The sequence below is a fragment of the Anomalospiza imberbis genome, chromosome 29, assembly GCF_031753505.1.
Source record: "Anomalospiza imberbis isolate Cuckoo-Finch-1a 21T00152 chromosome 29, ASM3175350v1, whole genome shotgun sequence".
NCBI lineage: Eukaryota > Metazoa > Chordata > Aves > Passeriformes > Viduidae > Anomalospiza > Anomalospiza imberbis.
In genome coordinates, this window is record NC_089709.1 from 2972229 (window position 1) to 2990725 (window position 18497).

General features: G+C 67.4%; 1 protein-coding gene across 6 annotated transcripts; it reads left to right on the top strand.

Annotated features, from left to right (window-relative positions):
* The first annotated feature begins 35 nt into the window (after positions 1-35).
* Positions 36-17883, top strand: LOC137463766 (transgelin-2-like). 6 transcript variants are annotated; one of them, XM_068175150.1, is made up of 23 exons: positions 48-375; positions 784-975; positions 4157-4309; positions 4438-4589; positions 4744-4861; positions 4996-5137; positions 5297-5442; positions 5548-5690; positions 6185-6325; positions 6403-6519; positions 6895-7045; positions 7144-7267; positions 7339-7514; positions 7606-7856; positions 7940-8024; positions 8380-8550; positions 8678-8723; positions 9337-10533; positions 11043-11188; positions 16750-16959; positions 17040-17214; positions 17285-17387; positions 17465-17883. In XM_068175150.1, the coding sequence occupies exons 1-22, from the start codon at positions 324-326 to the stop codon at positions 17349-17351; spliced, it is 4155 nt and encodes a 1384-aa protein (XP_068031251.1). In that variant the 5' UTR covers positions 48-323; the 3' UTR covers positions 17352-17387; positions 17465-17883. The 6 variants fall into 6 exon arrangements, with proteins under 6 accessions (XP_068031254.1, XP_068031255.1, XP_068031252.1 ...); XM_068175151.1 differs by lacking the exon at positions 17465-17883 and having other exon boundaries at positions 46-375; positions 17285-17388; XM_068175152.1 differs by lacking the exon at positions 784-975 and having other exon boundaries at positions 49-375.
* The last annotated feature ends 614 nt before the right edge of the window (positions 17884-18497 follow it).

Below are 18497 nucleotides of genomic sequence, written 5' to 3' on the forward strand. Positions count from 1 at the left end.
TTGGCTGTCGCCGCGGCAACAGGCGGCGGGGGGCGTGGCCAGGGCGGCCCCTCCCGCCATCGCGGGTTTGTTTGCGGCCGCCCGGCGGCGGCGGCCGGAGCCGAGCGGACCCGGACGGACCCGAACCGAGCCGGAAAGAGCCGAAAGCAGCCGGGAAGAACCGAGCGTAGCCGAACGTGGCCGGCCGGGCATGAGGAACGGCGGGACGCGGAGCCCCCCGCGCCCCCCGCCCGGGGCCGGTGCCCCCGGGGCTGCCCGGCCGAGCCCGCCGGTTCGCGGGCCCCGGTGACGCCGCGGGAGCCGCCGCAGAGGGGGCCTGGGCTATGCGGTGGTGGCTGCGAGCCGCCGTCCTCAGCCTGCTCGCCGGAGCCGGGGGTGAGGGGCCGCCCCGGGGAGTGGGGGGGGGGCGGGCGGCGGGGCCGGTCTGGCCGGTGCCGGGCCGCGGGGCTCGGGGGCGGGGAAAGGGTCCCGGTGTGTTCCGGCGTGTCCCGGCCTGGCCGGTCCTGCCAGTGCCGGGTGCCAGGGAAGCGTGAGGAGGCGGGGGGCAGCTGGGGGCAGCGGGGGCGGGGGGCTCCGTGGGCGGGAGGAAGGCCCCGGTGTGTCACGGTCTGTCGCGGCGGGGTCGGTTTGGCCAGCGCCGGGTCCCAGAGAGTCGGGGGCGGGGGGTTCCGTGGGCAGGGGAAGGGTCCCGGTGTGTCCCGGTGTGCTCCGTTCCGTCCCGCCCACATCCCGCTTCATCCCGGCGTGTCCCGTCTCACCCGTGGCCCGGTGCCGGTCCCGCAGGCAGCGGCCGGAGCGAGCCCCGGGCCGTGGTGGGGCGCGTCGGGGGCAGCGCGGTGCTGGGCTGCGGGCTCCTGGGCGCACACGAGGCGCGCCCGCCGCTCTACGTGATCGAGTGGGTCCGCTTCGGCTTCGTCCTCCCCATCTTCATCAAGTTCGGGCTCTACTCGCCGCGCGTGGACCCCGAGTACGCGGGTGAGTCGCGGGGACGGGGCGGGCGGGGGTTCCCGTGGGGTGTCCCGTGTCTCCACTCGCTGTGGTTGGGTCAAACCGGGTGCTGCTGGTGTTTCACCACATTAATCCCACTCCCAAGGAAGTGGGGGGCTCTTCTGGGGGTCTCGGGGGGCGGGAGGGGACGGTGAGGGGCCGGGGAGGTCCCTGCAGCAGGTGAGTGCCAATTCCCATCCCCAGGGATGGGGGTGCCCAGCTGGTAGAGGGGATGCAGATCCCTGCCCAGCCTGGCAGCGGGAGGGATCCCCACAGGGTGAAATCTGGGAAGAGCCCCCCAGCCCACCCCCGTGGCTGTTCGGGCATCTCCCGCAGGGTGGAACGGCCGAGCCCTGCCGTGTCACCACGGGCCGGTGCTACCGGGGTGTCCCGTGCCCGGGGGTTGCAGGCGCTGCCTCGGCCCGTGCGGGTCGCCTGAAGGTTGAGGCTGGGGAGGGGATTTCGGGGGCGCTGCTAATTGGAGCAAAGCTGGGCCGGGAACGGGCTGGGCGTGGGAGGGGGATATTGACTGCTTTAGCGGGTATTTAAAGTGAGCGGTGGCAGAGCCAGAGGAATCCCAGCGAGAGGATATCTGCGAGCACGAGGGGAGACCCACAGGAGTGTCCCCTGGGCATGGGGAGGGCTGGCAGCCCGTGGGTGATTTGGGCTGAGCCCAACCCCGACGTTGTGTGCCAGCCACGTACCAAAATCCGTGCTCCGACCCTTGCTCTCAGGGGGCCATATCACGACCCAAACCTTGCTGCCAAAATTGTCCCCTGCCTAAAAATCACCTCGGTTGGGATGTCCACTCTCCACCCTGGCCGAATGGGAGGGTACAGATTTTGGGAGACACCTGGGGACGCTTTCAGCAGCTCCGACTTGGCTCTGGGGGACCAGCGGTGACAACGAACCCCCAGGCAGGACAAGGCACCTGCTCTCCCGAGAGACCTGGGCTGAGCTCCTGTTACCTGAGCGCCGAGGGGCCCCGGGGCTGCTGCGGCTCTGGTTACCCAGGAAGGGGCTGGCAGTGCCCTGCCTGGGCTGCCCGCAGCCCCCCTCCCCCATGTCCCCTCGTCCCTGCCGCCAGCGCGGCCCCAGGGCTGCGGGAGCAGATTGGGATCAGCGCTGGGGGAAGGGGCTGGTGGCTGGAATGAGGGCGAGCTGGGTGGGCAGGGGGGCTGGCGGCCGTCGCCATGGCAGCGGGGCGGCTTGTTTTCCGTCGGCTGGGAAGGGATGGGTGCTGGGAAGGGCAGGGGTGGTGGGTGCAAGGCGATGCCAACCCCCTCTCTCCAGCGCTTCCCAGGTGGATCAGATCAGGTGTCACCACTGCTGTCACCAGTGTCACTCCTGGGGAGATCGGGGGGGGGGGTCCTGGGGACAGGGTGGTCTGCAGCTACCTCTGTCACAGCGTTTGGTGGGATGGGGTGGGACCTCCCCTGGGTGCCACCACCACCACCCACAGTGTCACGGGCCACTGTTCCCTGCCCTAGAAAAGGGTCGGTGGTCTTTGGCCTGGCTCAGACCCCCTCTCCCCGGCTCTAGCCGCGTGGCAGGGGCTGCAGCCCCCTTTGTGTCCCCCCCCCCCTTTTTGTCCCGCTGAATGTCGGTTGCCAGGCGCGGGGGGATGCTGGGCCACAGGGTTTTGTTTTTGCAGGGCGGTGGAGGAGGAGGAGGGGGCTGGGGCCGGCACAGGGGGATTAGGGGGAGGCTGAGGGGCGTCCCCAGGCCGCTCTGATCCCTTCCAAAGGGACCTTTGTTCAGGAGCCGGCTGCTCCCGCCGCGCCTGGGGCTGGGGGCTGGCAGCTGCTGGGGCTTCCCAGAGCTGTCCCACTTCCCAGGTCTGGCGGACCCCTCGTCTCACAGCTGTGGGGTGAAGGCAGAGGGGTGGGAGACAGCTCTGGGCGCTGTGGGAAAGGTTTGCACGTGTTGGTGTGCGGGGTTCGCACGGCTCAGGGTGGATCTCGGTGCCCAAACCCGCCTGCCCGGCTCCTGCCACTCCTCCACCTCCTCCTCATCCTTGCCGGGCTCGTGTGGCGGGACACGGAATCCAGCGGGACACGGAATGCCAATCCCGCTGCCAGCGGCGCCCATGCGGTGCCAGCCGGGACTCCGGTGCCTCCGGCACTGCGTGGGGACTGCCTGTGACACAGGTGGAGCTGGCAGCGGGGTTCCCCAAAACTTCCTGTGTTGGGAACCCCTTGGGAAGCTGCATGTCCTGGGATGCTGATGGAGCATTGTGGGCTGCTCTTGTGCTGCCGGTGCCATGTCCTTACCGTGGTGTCCCGGGACCAAAGTCACCTGGCATGGCCCGGGGGTGCCGGGGTGGCAGGGAAGGATGGATGCCCACGGAAGGGGGTGCTCCGGACAGTGGGTGCTCCGGACAAGGGGGTGCCGGTGCGTTCGTTGGGGGCCGCTGCCCGCGCACCCCGGTCTGGGCTGAGCCAATTGCCCGCTGCACCGTGAGCCGATTATGGCTCTGATAATAGCCCGGGGGATTAACGGACTGCGCCCGCTCTCGCTTCGGCCCTTATCCCTCTCCTCATCAAAGAGGCCGCGGGGCGTGGGGCTGGCGCGGGGCGAGGACCCCACGGCCTGGGGGAGCCCCGGTCACCGTGTCCCTCCGGGGAGCTGCAGAGCTCGTTCCTGCGAGGCGGGTGGGGGTTCACCGTGACCCCCCGTGCCGCGGGGAGCGGGGCCGCTGCGGGGGTGCCGGGCTTAGCACGGCTCCTCAGGGTGAGAGCGCCGGGGGGGCTGCCAGGGGGAGGGAGAGTCCTCGTGAAGGGGGAAAAGGGGTCGGGGGGGAGGGGGGTGGGCAGCTGGAGGGATGCTGGGACCAGTCCTGCCCGGCCGCTGGAAGCGATGCTCGAAGTGCGTGGACCCGCTGTGCTGGGGGACCCCGCCGAGGCCACCCTGCGCGAGGGCGGGTGACAGAGCCATTGTCGCCTCCTCTCCGTGTCAGCCATGTAGTGTAGTGCTGGATGTCGCTGTGACCAACTTCTGGCACCGCCGTTCCCAGCCCCCCGCGGTGCCAGCGTGGGCGGACACCCCGGGGAGGGGGTGGCCCCGGGGAGGGGGTGACTCGGGAGAGGGATGGCCCGAGGAGGGCGTGACCCGGGGGAAGGGGTGGCCCGGGGACGTGGCTGTCCCTGAGCTGCTGCCGGGCGCGCAGGTCGTGTGCGGCTGGAGGAAGGTGCCTCGCTGCGCCTGGACCTGCTGCGTGCTGAAGACCAGGGCTGGTACGAGTGCCGGGTGCTCTTCCTCGACCGGCACAGCAGTGACGCCGACTTCCAGAACGGCACCTGGATCCACCTCACCGTCAACGGTACCGGCCCGTCCCACCCTCAGCTGCTCTGCTCACATCTCCCATGGCTGGCACTGGGAGTGCTGGGCTTCCACACTGAGTTGAGCCAGATTTGGGGATGAGGGTTTGGATCTGGATTTGCCTTCCAGCACCCCCTACATTCCTGGAGACACCCCCTGCGTTTGTAGAGGTGCAGGACCAGGCTGCACTGAGCCTCACCTGCAGGGCTGTCGGCAACCCCCAGCCTGTTGTTACCTGGAAGAGGAGTGACCTGCCTGTCCAGAGCGGGGACACGGTGCAGGTGAGGGTGACAAACCCCTGGTCAGCCTTCTGTGGGGTGTGGCCAGGCTCTGGTGCCCATCCCCGCTGTGGTGGCACCTGCCTGCTGTGACCACCCCGTTCACAGGGCACGTTGCTGTCCCTTGGTGGCCGTGCCACAGCTGGTGCCATTGCAGGTGAGGAACGGGACGCTGAGCATTGCCGCTGTGGAACGTGCCAGCGCGGGCACCTACACGTGCCACGCGTCCAGCAAGGAGGGCACTGTCACCCACACCACCCGTGTGCTCGTGCAGGGTAAGGACAGGTGATTTCCCAGCCCTGCCCCGTGGGCTGGGGACACAGAGGGAGCCATGGCATGGTCGGTTTTGGGATCAGCTGGGGCCGTCACCTGTGCCCAGCCCTCACTGCCCCTCTGGCCTGCACCCCAGGGCCACCCATCATCGTGGTGCCACCCCAGAACGTCACCGTCAACATCTCCCAAGATGCCTTTCTGGCGTGCCAGGCTGAGGCGTACCCAGGGAACCTCACCTACACCTGGTTCCAGGGCAGCAGCAACGTCTTCCACCTCAGGTATGGCAGCAACGAGGAGGGCACCAGGGCTGCTGTGCCCCCAGACCTGGCCCCAAGTGCCAGGGCCAGGCTGGGTGTGTGGCAGGGGCAAATCCATCACTCCAGGGCAGCAGAGACGGTCCCAACTGTGCCATTCACGGCTGTGCCATCCCTTCCCAGCCACCTCCAGGCTCGGGTCCGTGTTCTGGTGGATGGGAGCCTCCTGCTGCAGCGAGTGACCCCGGATGATGCTGGGAAATACACCTGCACCCCCAGCAACGGGCTCTGGAAGCCGCCTTCTGCCTCAGCCTTCGTCACAGTGCTCTGTAAGACCCCCTCCTGCACCCCTAGGCCCTAGGGGGCCCTGCTGTCGGGGCTGTGGTAGGAACAGGGGTGCCCCATGGGGACCCCAGCCCCGTGTGTCCCTGCAGACCCAGCGCAGGTGACCACCATGCTCCCGGAGACCCACTTGCCCAAGGGCATGCGGGGCGTGATCCGCTGCCCCTCCAGGGCCAACCCCCCCCTGCTCTCCGTCACCTGGACGAGGGATGGGCGCCCGCTGGAGCTGGACAAGGTAGAGCCACTCCCAGCACCTTTCCCAAATCCCTCCTGCTCACCCATTCCCCTCTCCCACCACCCTTCCCACCTTCCCAAATCCCTCCTGCTCACCCATTCCCCTCTCCCACCTCCTTCCCACCTTCCCAAATCCCTCCTTCTCACCCATTCCCCTCTCCCACCTCCTTCCCACCTTCCCAAATCCCTCCTCCCCTCGGTTCCCCTCTCCCAGCTCCCCGGCTGGTCTGTGCGGCCACTCCCACTCCCACTACCCTTCCCACCTTTCCCAAATCCCTCCTGCTCACCCATTCCCCTCTCCCACCACCCTTCCCACCTTCCCAAATCCCTCCTGCTCACCCATTCCCCTCTCCCACCTCCTTCCCACCTTCCCAAATCCCTCCTCCCCTCGGTTCCCTTCTCCCAGCTCCCCGGCTGGTCTGTGCGGCCACTCCCACTCCCACTACCCTTCCCACCTTCCCAAATCACTCCTCCTCACCCATCCCCCTCTCCCAGCTCCCCGGCTGGTCCCTGCGGCCCGACGGCTCCATCGTCATCGCCACAGGCAACGACGACGCGCTGGGGCTGTACCGCTGCACGCCCTACAACAGCTACGGCACCGCCGGCGAGTCCCGGCCCACACGCGTCCTGCTGAAGGTGAGGAGTCCCTCGGGGTCCCCTCCTGGCTCTGCACCCCCTGCCAAGCCCCCCCAAACTGCCCCTCTGCCTTGCAGGACCCTCCTGCCTTCACGGTGCGGCCCAAGGAGGAATATTTCCAGGAGGTGGGCCGGGAGCTGGTGATCCCCTGCGCGGCTCACGGGGATCCCCCACCCACCATCACCTGGGTGAAGGTAGGGGCTGCTGTTTTGGGGGGTCAGCTGAGCCCCCCCCGGGGACAGAGACTGCTTTTGGCCTCCAGGGCATAATTTCTGGGGCAGTATTCTTGTCCCTACATCACTCCTGGGGCTATGTTCCTGTCCCCACTGGGTCCCATCCCAAACTGGGGTCCCATCACATGGTTCCTAAAGGGCCTGAGGTCACTTTGCTTGGCTGTCCTCTAAAAAATTGACAAAACCCTGCCCCTTGCCCTCCAAACCAGCCCCAGCATGGTGGGCCATGTCCCCCTTTTCAAATCCCCTTGTCCCCAGTGTGGCAGTGTCACAGTCCCAGCCCTGCACGGGGGTGGGTTGATGGTGGCCCCCCATCAGCGTGAACATGCCCCACAGGTGGGCAGCGTGGGGAAGAGCAGTGCCCAGGTGGATGGGAACAGCAGCCTTGTCCTCCACCCCCTCATCAAGGAGCAACACGGAGTCTGGGAATGCACGGCCACCAACCAGGTGGCCAGTGTCACCACTGCCACCTCTGTCCACGTACTGGGTGAGCTGCCTGTCACTGGTGGGCTGGGATGGTCCCGGGGTGGGCACGTGCTGGAAGGGGTGGTCCAAGCCCCCCAGTGTGACACTGCTGCTTGCCAGGTACCAGTCCCCACGCTGTCACCAACGTCTCTGTGCTCCCACTGCTGCTGGCAGCCAACATCTCCTGGGAGCCAGGCTTTGATGGAGGCTACTTCCAGAGGTTCAGCGTGTGGTACACCCCACTGTGAGTGCCCACCCCCACCGTGTCCCCCCAGGGGCCTCAGCTCTGGGCTCACGGGTCCCTCCTGTCCCCAGGGTGAGGTACCCACCACAGGCACACCACGACTGGGTGTCACTGTCGGTGCCAGCGGGGGCTCAACACCTTTTGGTGGAGAACCTGCAGCCAGACACCAATTACCAGTTCAGCGTCCTGGCCCAGAACAAGCTGGGCAGTGGCCCCTTCAGCCAGATTGTCACTTCCGTGCCCAGGGGTAAGTGAAGCTCCCCAAAACACCCCCGGTGCCCCCAAGCACTCGGGATGCTCCCATTCCCACCTCGTGCCAACCTCTGCGTTCTCCCCAGGCTTCCCAGTGACCACAGTGCCTCCGGAGCCACCAGCCATGACTGTGCACGTCTTCCTGTCCCCACCCCGGGCTCTGACGGCCAACGAGACCATGCGGGGGGTTCTGCTGCGCTGGGACCCCCCTGCCCGTGCCTCAGTGGCCCTGAGCGGGTACGCGCTGGAGCTGCGACAGGACAAGGGCGGCTGGGAGGTGCTGGAGCGCTCCATCCCCGGCACTGACACCCAGGTGCTGGTGCCAGGGCTCATCAAGGTAAGGTCTGACCAGGTGCTGGGGTGGGTTAGGGCTTGGTGGCCACTGTGGCCACATGGCTCATGGCCCTGTGTCCTCCCCAGGACGCCTTCTATGAGTTCCGACTGGTGGCCTTTGCTGGCAGCTACATCAGTGACCCCAGCAACACGGTGAACGTCTCCACAGCAGGTAAGGCTGGGCTGCCATGCTGGGGACAGAAACCAGAGGTGGGAAACATCCAAATTACTAAAGGAGAACCCCCTTCATGCTGTTCCCACTCCTGTGGCCCTGCTGCTGAACTGGGGGCATGGACAGAGCAGGACCCCCAAGGCTAAAGCTGGGGCAACAGCTATCAGGACTGCTGGCTTCAGCCTCAGGGAGCAGAGCATCCCTTCCCCTGGTGCCCATGGTGGGGGTCACAGTCCCTCCAAGGGCAGAGCAGCCCTGGTGGGGCAAGAGCTGAGCCTTTGCTGTGTCCCCACGATGCAGGTGACACGTGGGGGGGGGGCTGTGCCTGCCTGATGGGGTGCCCTGTGTGTGGCAGGGATGGAGGTGTACCCGTCCCGCACGCAGCTGCCGGAGCTGCTGCCACAGCCGGTGCTGGCGGGGGTCATCGGGGGGATCTGCTTCCTCAGCGTGGCCGTCATCTTCAGCACCATGGCCGCCTGCATCATGAACCGGCGCCGTGCCGCGCGCATCCGCAAGCGCCGCCAAGGTACCAGGGGACAGGGGGCAGGGGACAGGCCAGCCAGGGTGGGGACCGAGTGGGTGCCGCCGTCTTCTCCTCATCACGTTTTGAGTTGCTCGCCGTGTGATCCCCCTGTGTTCTCATGGCCTTCCAGATCCACCACTCGTCTTCTCCCCCAGCAAGAAGCTTCCTCCTCCACAGTAAGTCACGCCACACCATTGCCACGCTCCCTGCCTGTCCTGCCATGTCATTGCCGTGGTCCCTACATCCCACTCCCTTCCTGTCCTGCTGCCACCATGCCACGTTCCCTCCCTGCCATGCCATGCCACACTCCCTCCCTGTCCCTCTCTTGCCATGCCATGCTCCTCCACATCCCATTCCCTCCCTGTCCCACTCCTGTCATGTCACACCTCTGGCTTTCACTCCCCCAAATCCTGCTGTCTCTCATCCTACTCCTGGCCATGCCACACTCCCCTCCCTCTCCCACTCTCTTCATGTCATTCTCCCTTCCATCCCTCTCCCTCCCTGTCCCACTCCTGCCCATGCCATGTTCCTATCCCTGTCCCTCTCCCTGTCCCATCCCACTGCACTCCTCATCATCCCTCTGCCACTGGCTGGGGGCACAGGGACAGCCTGGGGACAGCCAGCCCCTGCTGCCACTGCCCAAGGGTGTTAGGAGTGGGGTGCTGGTGCCGGGGCTCCCCACTGTGTGCTCCCTCCGGGCAGTTTTGGCTGAAGAAAAGATCAGGAAGTGCAGGAGCAGGGCCTGGCAGCACAGCAGGGGGTGCTGCAGCTGCTGCCTCTCCCTTGCAGCAATGCTCGTGGCCCTGGTAGCCCCGATAGCACGGTGAAGCTGAAGCTGCAGCCATCGCCGTGCCGGAGCCTGCAGCGGACGCTGCTGTGGGGTGAGAAGGCCGGCACCAGCCTGGGGCTAAGCATCGCTGGCTCCCGCTACCCCGGCTACGAGAGCCACGGCCGGGAGCACGTCCCACTGGAACGCATCTGCCGTGGCCCCGATGGGCGCTTCGTGGTGGAGACCGACCCACAGCTGGAGTCGGAGCCTGTGCAGGACCCCCTGCAGCCCTACCACCAGCTGCCCGCTGAGGAGGAGGAGGACGAGGAGGAAGAAGAGGACGACGACGAGCCCGTGTGGCACAGGGGGGTCTCGCTGCGCCCCCGGCCTGTGGGACTGCCCCGCTGGGGTGCCCGGGCCTCCGGCCACCGCCACGGCCGCTACTTCGGCTACGGCAGCAGCAGCCCCGTGGCCGAGGCCGTGGCGTTGAGCATCACCGACGTCAGCCCCGTGGACTCTGCCACTGCCACCCTGCCTTACAGCACCGTCCAGGAGCCCCCCGGGCCCTGCCACGGCCCCCCCTGGGACTCACCGCCCCGCCAGGGCTCCCCCCAGCCGGCCGCCGGCACCCCAGTGTCCCCTGGCCCCCCGGCCATCAGCGGGATCCTGCAGTACCTCAGCCTGCCCTTCTTCAAGGAGATGTGTGTGGATGGCGACTGGCCCCCCCCGGAGGAGCCAGGGGAGCCCCCCGGTGCCGGTGCCCGGCCGGAGCCCCCCGCCAGCCCCCCGCACATGGAGCGGACACTGTGCCCGGACTGCATTGACACAAGTGCCAACGCCACCTCCCCCCCCGCCACCGCTGCGTTCCTTGCGCCCCCCCGGCTGCCCCTGGGCCCCGCCAAGGCCTCGCTGCCCAGCTCCCCCTCCTGGCCCTGCTCCCCCAGCCCTGGACCTCCCCCCCAGCCAGCCCCACATTTCCGGACTGAGGCCCCGGGGCGGCTGCCGGATGCTGCAGTCCCGGAGAAGCTCCCGCGGGGCAGCCTGACCAGCCAGAGCAGCGGCCGGGGCAGCGGCTCCTTCCTGCGGCCCCCCTCGCTGGCACCGTCCCTGGGGGGCACCTTCCTGGGCATCCCCGTCGGGGACGGGGGCAGCTGGCACAGTGGGGGCTCAGCAGCGGAGGAGGGACGGGGCAGGACGGATGCTGGCGCCGGGAAGAGGTGAGCCATGGGCAGGGCAGTGGGATGAGCTCCTGCAGCGTGCTGGGGCAGCTCTGGGCCTGTCCCACGGAGCTGGCATGGGGTGTCCTGGCACGGAGCCACTTCGCTGCCTCCCAGCCCTGCAGTGCCCTGGGCACACCCCCTCCCCTCTGTCCCTGTCATGAGAGACCACTCCAGGTCTCCCCCAGCATTCCTGCCAGCTCCCCACATCCCTCGGGGTGGTGCCCCTGATGCTCATCCCTGGGATCTGACCTTGGGATGTGCCCCAGACACCCATCCCTGGGCACCTGTGGCTTGGGGTCTTTCCTGACATTCATCCTTGGGGTCTCATGCCCATCCCTGGGCTCTGACACCTCAGGGTCTGCCCTGACCTCCATCCCTGGGCTCTCCTATCCATCCCCAGGGTTTTACACCCATCCCCGGGGTTTCACTTTTTTGGGGTCTCCCCTGGAGCCCATCCCCGGGGTCTCACGCCCTCGGGGGCCGTGCCCCTCGCCCCCTCTCCGCAGGAGAAACACCTCGGTGGACGAGAACTACGAGTGGGATGCGGAGTTCGCGCTGGAGTCGGAGCTCCTGGAGGCGCTGCAGCTTTACCGGGGCGCGGCCCCGGCCCGGCCCGGCTCCTCCATCGCCCTGCGGGACCTGCAGCGGCACAGTGAGTGCGGCCCCACGGCGCCCCCCACCCCCGTGCCCAGGGCCCCGTGGCCGCCCCGGCGGGTGCCGCGGCGGGGCCGGACGTTGCCTATCTCCCCGCAGAGCCCAGCTCGGCCCCGGTGAGCTCGGTGTCGGCAGAGGCGTTGGGGACCGGGGGTCCCCCGGAGCGCGGCCAGACCCCCCGCCCCGAGGGCTTGGGGGCGCGGCGCCGCAGGGAGGGGGCCCAGCAGCGGCGGCAGCGGGTGGGCGCCCGCGGGTGCTGCTCCGAGCGCTTCGAGGTGGCCACGCTGCTCTAGGGACCCCCCGGGACGCCCTGGGATCCCCCGAGTCAAAGGATGGGCGGGGGGGGAATAAAGAGGCGTGAGAGCAGCTCTGGCTCCTGTTGGCGGGGGGTGATCCCCAAGGCATCCAAGGTTCTGCCACGTCCTCCCTCCTTCTAAACCCCATCTGTCCCATGTCTTCCACTCCATCCTAACCCCCCCCTCCATCTTCTCAGTTGCTCCCCATCTTCTCGGTGTCCCCCTCCCACCTCGTCCTGCTCTCCGTGCCTTGTGCAAGCTCCCCCATTCTCCTGTGTCCCCATCTTCGCCATTCCCCACTCGCATCTTCCCGGCCTCCCCCTATCAATCCCACCACCCCCCCATCTTCCTGGTACCCCCAATTTTCTCGTGTCCCCCTGCGAATTGCTCTGTACCGCCGTTTTCCTCATAGTCCCATTTTCCTTATGTCTCCCCTCATCTTCCTCCCTTGGGGTGTTCCCCCATCTTCTCGCTACCCCTCCCCATTTTCTTAGTGTCCCCCCATTGGGTTTTCCCCCCATCCTATCGTGTCCTCCCCATCTTATCCGGGTGGCCGCCATTCCTGTCCCCTCTCCAATGTCCCTGTCCCCTCCCGCTTTCCTCAGTTTCCCCCCGCCCCTCCCCGTTCCGGTGTCCTTCCCTCGGGAGGGGCGGGGCCTGGCAGCGGCTCCGCGCGCGCGGGAGGGGCGTGGCCCGCGCGCGCTCATGCCCTTATATGGCCACGGCGCGGGAGCGCGTCACCGAGGGGCGGGGACGGGCGATGACATCACTGGGGGTCGCGCGTGGGCTCCGGCGCGGGTCGCGTGGGGTCACGGACGTTGGTCACCCCCCCCATACCCCCATCCTGTCCTCCTGCCACACCCACCCCACGTCCCCCCATTATCTCCCCTCGTGTCCCCCTGCTACATCCACCCCACGTCCCCCCATTATGTCCCCTCGTGTCCCCCTGCTACATCCACCCCACGTCCCCCCATTATCTCCCCTCGTGTCCCCCTGCCACACCCACCCCACGTCCCCCCATTATGTCCCCTCGTGTCCCCCTGCCACACCCACCCCACGTCCCCCCATTATCTCCCCTCGTGTCCCCCTGCCACACCCACCCCACGTCCCCCATTATATCCCCTCGTGTCCCCCTGCCACACCCACCCCACGTCCCCCCATTATGTCCCCTCGTGTCCCCCTACCACGTCCACCCACGTCTCCGTGTGTCCCTCTGTTTTTTCCTCCTGTGTCCCGTGCCATGCCCACCCTATGTCTCCCTGCCACACCCACCCATGTCCCCATGTGTCCCCCTGCCACACCCACCCCATGTCCCCTTTTAGTTCCTCCTGTGTCCCCTTGCCCTGCCCACTTCATGTCTCTCCATATTCCCATCGTGTCACCCTGTCACATCCACCCCTGTCCCTCGGTGTCCCCCCATCATGTCCTCCTGCGATGTCCACCCCATGTCCCCCTGCCTGCTGCCCATTGTCCCCTGGCCCTGCCCCACATCACACCGTGCTCCCTGCTCTGCCCTTGTGTGCCCCTCATCCTGGCCTCTGTCCCTGCCTGAGTTTGTCCCCAAGGTCCCCTCCCCCCTACCCCCCACTGTGCCCTTTGGGTGACCCCCACATCGTCCCTGCCTGTGTCCCCCCAGAACGTGCCCTGTGACACCCCATCACTTCCCTGTAGACCCCAGCCTTGTCCCCCCCAGCTCATGCCCTGTGCCACTGCTGGGGGTCCTGTCCCCAAACCATTCCCTGTGTCCCCTGGCTGAGCCCTCCGAGGATCCTGCCCCAGTGTCACTCCAGATCCCTTGGGACCTTCCTGCTCTTGTTCTGTGTCACCCTGGGCCACCCTCCCGTGGGTCCTTCCCCCTGTGTCACCCCTAAATCTCCTGCTTTGTCGCCCCTAGGTCCTGCCCCTGTGTCACCCCTACCCCAGTTCCTGCACCTCCCTGTCACCCCCTGACCTTGTTCCCCCTATGTCACCCCTGTCCCATGGGTCACCCAGTGCCACTCCCTGCCCTGCTCCCCTCCTCCACGTGTCCCCCCACCCATGTCCCCAAAGCCACAGGAAACACCACCCGAAATCCCCAGGGGACAACCACAACCCTTAGAGGGTTAAAGTCACCCCACCCTGTGGCACCCGTGGGTGCAGGGAGGGCAACGGGACACTTCTGGGCTGGTCCACAGTGTGACAGTGCCATCACAGCCGAGCTCTGGTGGCACCCCAGCTGAGCTCCGGGTGGGCTGGGCAAGGCGGGTGCTGAGCTGAATGCTGAGGGGTGGGTGGGGTGACAGGGACACTGCAGCAGTGGCCCTGCCACCGGTTCCGGAGGCAGCCGGTGGCCTCAAGCCGAGGTTTTGTTTGTTGTTTTGGTGGCGCTTGCCATGGAGACAGGACTTGTGCAAACGCCGTCATCTCTGCCGGCACCACCAGGGACACTGCGGGTGCTGCAGAGGCCACGTCCTCCCCCCGACCCTCAGCTGTCCCCTTGCCACCAGAGCCAGGCCCTGGTTGTCCCCATCATCATCACAGCAGGGTCCTGGCACCCACCACGTGTCACTGTGGGCATTGTCCCCATCACAGCCTCATTCCTTGCTGCCACCATGAGAGGTTTTGTCACCACAGCCCCCACCAAAATCCTCAGGGGGGTTACGCCCAGCCTGTCCCTGTCATGGTCACTTTGTCCCTGCTACTGCAGCCACGCTGTCCCCACCACAGCCACTGTCCCTGTGTCCCTCTGCCACCACAGCCACTGGCCCCTGTCCCCACTGCAGCCATTCAGGCTGCACCCCAACCATCCCATCCTCATCTCGACCACCACAGCCACACTGTCCCCACACAGCCCTGTGTCTGCCTGTCACCACTGTCTCTGCAACAGCCACCCCATCGTCACCTCAGCCACTACAGTCACCCTGTGTGGCACTGTCACCACAGTCACGCTGTCCTCACCTCAGCCACCACAGCCAGCCACCGTGTGTGACGCTGATCACCAGAGTTACCCCCATCCTGACCTCAGCCACCACAGCCACCCTGTCCCCATGCAGCCCCCGTGTCCCCCTGCCACCACAGCCACCCTGTCCCTGCCACAATCCCTGTCTCCACCACAGTCACTCCATCCTCACGTTGGCCACCAGAGCCACCCCGTCCCTACCACAGCTACATTGTCCTCATCACAGCCACCCTGTCCCCACCACGACAACCCTGTCCCCGCAACGGCCACCCTGTCCCCGTGCCCCCCCGTGTCCCCTTCCCGGGGCGGGGCTGCCCCGGGGCGCGGTGCCGGCTCGGTCCCAGCCCTGGCCGCGGGCCCCGGCGGATCCCGCCCCGGGGGGCGGGCGGTGCCGGGCGGTCCCGGTGACATCAGCCGTAAAAGGGCGCGGGCGGCGGCATCCGGCACTGCCGCCCCGGGAGCGCGGGACCGGCGCCGCAGGTAGGGAGGGGCTGGCACCGGGCACCGGGCGCAGGTGGGCACGTGATGGATGGGGATGGCACCGGGCACCGGGAGCGGCACGGGCACCGGGAAGGAGATGCGGACCGGGACAGCGACAGGGCGGAGATGGGAACCGGCTCGGGACCGGCCACCAGTCCCCGGGGCGCGCCCAGTGTCCCCCCGGCGTGTTCCACCCCCACCCCCCCCCCCCGGCCCCGGTAGCGGTTGCGGCCGGACCGCGCCCGCGGAGCCGCCGGGACACGCGGCCGCGCCCGGGAAACGGGACCCGGGTGCGGCTTCCGGCCCCGCCGTGCCGGGAGCCCCGGGGCGCGCCCGCAGGGCTGGCTCCGGTCCCCTCCCCGCCGCCGCCGGGGTGGCTGTGGTCCCCACGATGTCCCCTCCCCGCTGCCCCCGGGGGGCTCTGGGCACCCTAGGGTGGTCGAGCCCTGGGTACAGCCTCTCGCTGCTGTCCTCGGGGTGTGTCAGGGGTCCCCAGGGTGGCCTTGTGCTGGTTGGGGTCCCCTTCCTGTCGGCACTGGAGGGTCTCGAGGGTCCCCAGGGTGGCTCGATCGTAGCGGGGCTGGGTACAGCCCTTTCCCTGCCAGTCCTAGGAGAGAATTCGGGGGTGCCCAGGTTGTCCCTCGAGACCTCCGGGTGGCTGCCCCATAACTGGGACCTTCTCTACCCCCTCCGGCCATCGTGGGGGCGCAGCCCCTCCCGCGGAGTCCGGAGGTCGCTGGGGCAGCGGGGCTGGGTCCGGGTGTGTTCCCATCCCGCCTAGGCAAGCTCCGGGTGGGTCGGGAAATGATCCCAGTTCCAGCTCCTCTTTGTTTCCCAACGCCTTGGCCCCCGGCCGGCCGCTCCCCACGCCACCCCCCCGCGGGGTCCCCATGTGCCAGGCCTGGTCCACGGTGGCCCAAGGCTTTGGCTCTGGGGGCACAACTGGCGGGGTCGGTTTTCCTCCTGTCCCTGAGAGCAGCACGTCCTGGGGCTGCTCCTGGTGACAGGACCCCCGACCATGAAGCCCAGTGTGTGACAGGGGTGAACTCTGCCCCGAGCTGAGCCTGGCACCCCCGGGTGTGGGCTGGGCAATCCCCGGGCAGCAACTGCTACCTGTGCCCAGCTGGGACAGGGGACACTGGGCAGGCAGGGTCACCTGCATGTGTTCTAGCTTCTTGGTGCCCCCAAATGCCAGTGGGGCAGGGCAGGGCGTGGGGGCAATGCACGTGTAGGCAGCTTCATGTGCCCACCACGGCAGTGGTGGGCAGAGGGGATGGAGAGACCCCGGGGGCTCGGGAAACCCTGGCTGTATGGGCAGGGCCACTCTGCTCATGTCCCCCGAGGACATTGTCTCCAGCATGGGTGGCACCGCTCCAGTGGCACCTTGGCACAGCACCTGGCCAGGGGTGGGGTCTGGCTGTCCCGCCGGGGGTGGGGACACCGCCGCCATCAGCCCTGGCCCCACGCTCCTGCGCCAGTCCCGGATCTGGCTCCGGGCCCGAGCAAACGGGCGAGATCCACAAACAAGCTCCGACCGGCCCCCGGTGCCTGCCGGTGCCTGCTCGCGGCGACGGGGCCGGGCCGCGGGATGGGGATGCTCAGACTGGCACAGAGGGGTCGCAGTGCTGCCCACCCTGCCCGGGGACAGCTGCCCCTCGGGTGGGCACAGACCCAGTGTTTGCTCCCGGCCAGCTGGGCAGGAAGAGGGCAGAGCCTGGGCAGCGCCTGGCATGGGCGATAAGGCTCCACACCGGACATCAAGGCAGGATGGGGCTCTGCCATGCTGAGGTGACGGGGTGGGTGCTTCAGACCCACCAGAGCCACTGATGGGTGCCATCCCCGCAGACCCTTCTGCCGTCAGCATGGCGAACCGGGGGCCCATCGTACGGGCTGAGCCGGGAGGTGCAGCAGAAGATCGACCGGCAGTACGACCCCGAGCTGGAGCAGGTGCTGGTGCGCTGGATCCTGGCGCAGTGCGGCGGCGATGGCGGCAGCGCGGTGGCACAGCCGGCGCCCGGCAGGGATGGCTTCCAGCAGTGGCTGAAAGACGGCACGGTGAGTAGCCCTGGGGCCAGCCGGGATGGGGGCTGCACACCAGACCCTAACCCTAACCCTGTCCCTGTCCCTGCCTGCAGGTGCTGTGCCGGCTCATCAACAGCCTCCACCCACGGGGACAGGCGCCTGTGGCCAAAATCCAGGTGTCAGCCATGGCCTTCAAGCAGATGGAGCAGATCTCGCAGTTCCTGCAGGCGGCCGAGCGCTACGGCATCGCGGCCACCGACATCTTCCAGACCGTGGATCTCTGGGAAGGTGAGTGACCTGGAGGCTGTGGGGTGGGACGGGGATGGAGACGGAGCTGAGTCTGCTATGGGTCTTCCAGGGAAGAACATGGCGTGCGTGCAGAGGACCCTGATGAACCTGGGCAGCCTGGCCGTGGCCAAGGGTGATGGGCTCTTCGTGGGAGACCCCAACTGGTTCCCCAAGTAGGTGGGGGTGCTGTAGGGGGAGGAGGCCGGGCTGTGGGGTCCCTTGGGGATGCTGACACCCCCTGTGCCCGCAGAAAGTCACAGGAGAACCGGCGCGTCTTCTCTGAGGACAAGCTGAAAGAGGGGCAGAGCGTCATCGGGCTGCAGATGGGCACCAACCGGGGCGCCTCGCAGGCTGGCATGACAGGCTACGGGATGCCCCGCCAGATCCTCTGAGCCTCTCCGGACCCCCCCAGGCCTCTGCCTGCCAGGGGCCCCCCCAAAATGCCTTAACCCCTCACCGTGGACCAGCTGGGTGTCCCCCAGCCTGGGCAGCTGCCCCCTCGCCAGTTTTGTCAGGACCAAAGTAATTTTTTATTAATATTATTTGGCTGGGTGGGGGCGGTGCCGCTGTGCCCACCCCACCGCCCCGCAGTGCCTTGGGGGCTGCTGGAGGGCCCCCCCAGCATGTTGGGGAGCAAACCCTGTGCCCCAATAAACAGATCCTCTTCTTTCCGGGCCTGGATGGTCGTGATTTGGGGCTGGGCGAGGGCAGCGGGCTCCTGCTGGGTTACAAGGGGGGGCCCCGGTCTGGGGGTGCAGGGACCCCCACGGCCACGTGGAGGGGCGGGGCCACGACCAAGGGGCGTGTCTTGGGGCGGGGTCAGGAGAGACTGGGCGGGGCAAGAGCAGGGCGACTGAGGGGGTGGGGCAGTGAGAGGGCGGGGCTTTGTTGCTGCTGTATCGCAGCGCCCCCTGCTGGTCGGGCGTGATCCCTTCAGCGCCCCCTTCTGGCCGGGAGCGCTCCCTGCAGCGCCCCCTGCCGACCATGGTTATAACTGCACCAAAGATGAAAAAACCTCTTTTTTCCTCCTGAGCAGGTGAGAAAGTTATGGTTTTGTGTGGTTTGGTCTGTCCTACTTATTTTCTAGTAAAGAGCTGTAATTCCCTTTTCTACACTTTTCCCTGAAAGCCACGTATTTTTGAAGTTATAATAATTCACAGCAAGGCGGTCTTCTTTTCCATTCCTGCTCTCCTTGGCAGACATTTGTCTTTCAAACCAAGACGCACAGGAAGGAAAGTATTCCACCCCCATTTCCTGGGGGCAGCTGAGAGGTGGCCTCCGGG

Coding starts and splice junctions, on each gene's coding strand:
- LOC137463766 (XM_068175151.1), top strand. CDS start 324: ATGCGGTGGTGGCTGCGAGCCGCCGTCCTCAGCCTGCTCGCCGGAGCC. Junction 4,862..4,995: donor CACCCGTGTGCTCGTGCAGG/GTAAGGACAGGT, acceptor CCTGCACCCCAG/GGCCACCCATCATCGTGGTG. Junction 5,691..6,184: donor GCCCGCTGGAGCTGGACAAG/GTAGAGCCACTC, acceptor CCCCTCTCCCAG/CTCCCCGGCTGGTCCCTGCG.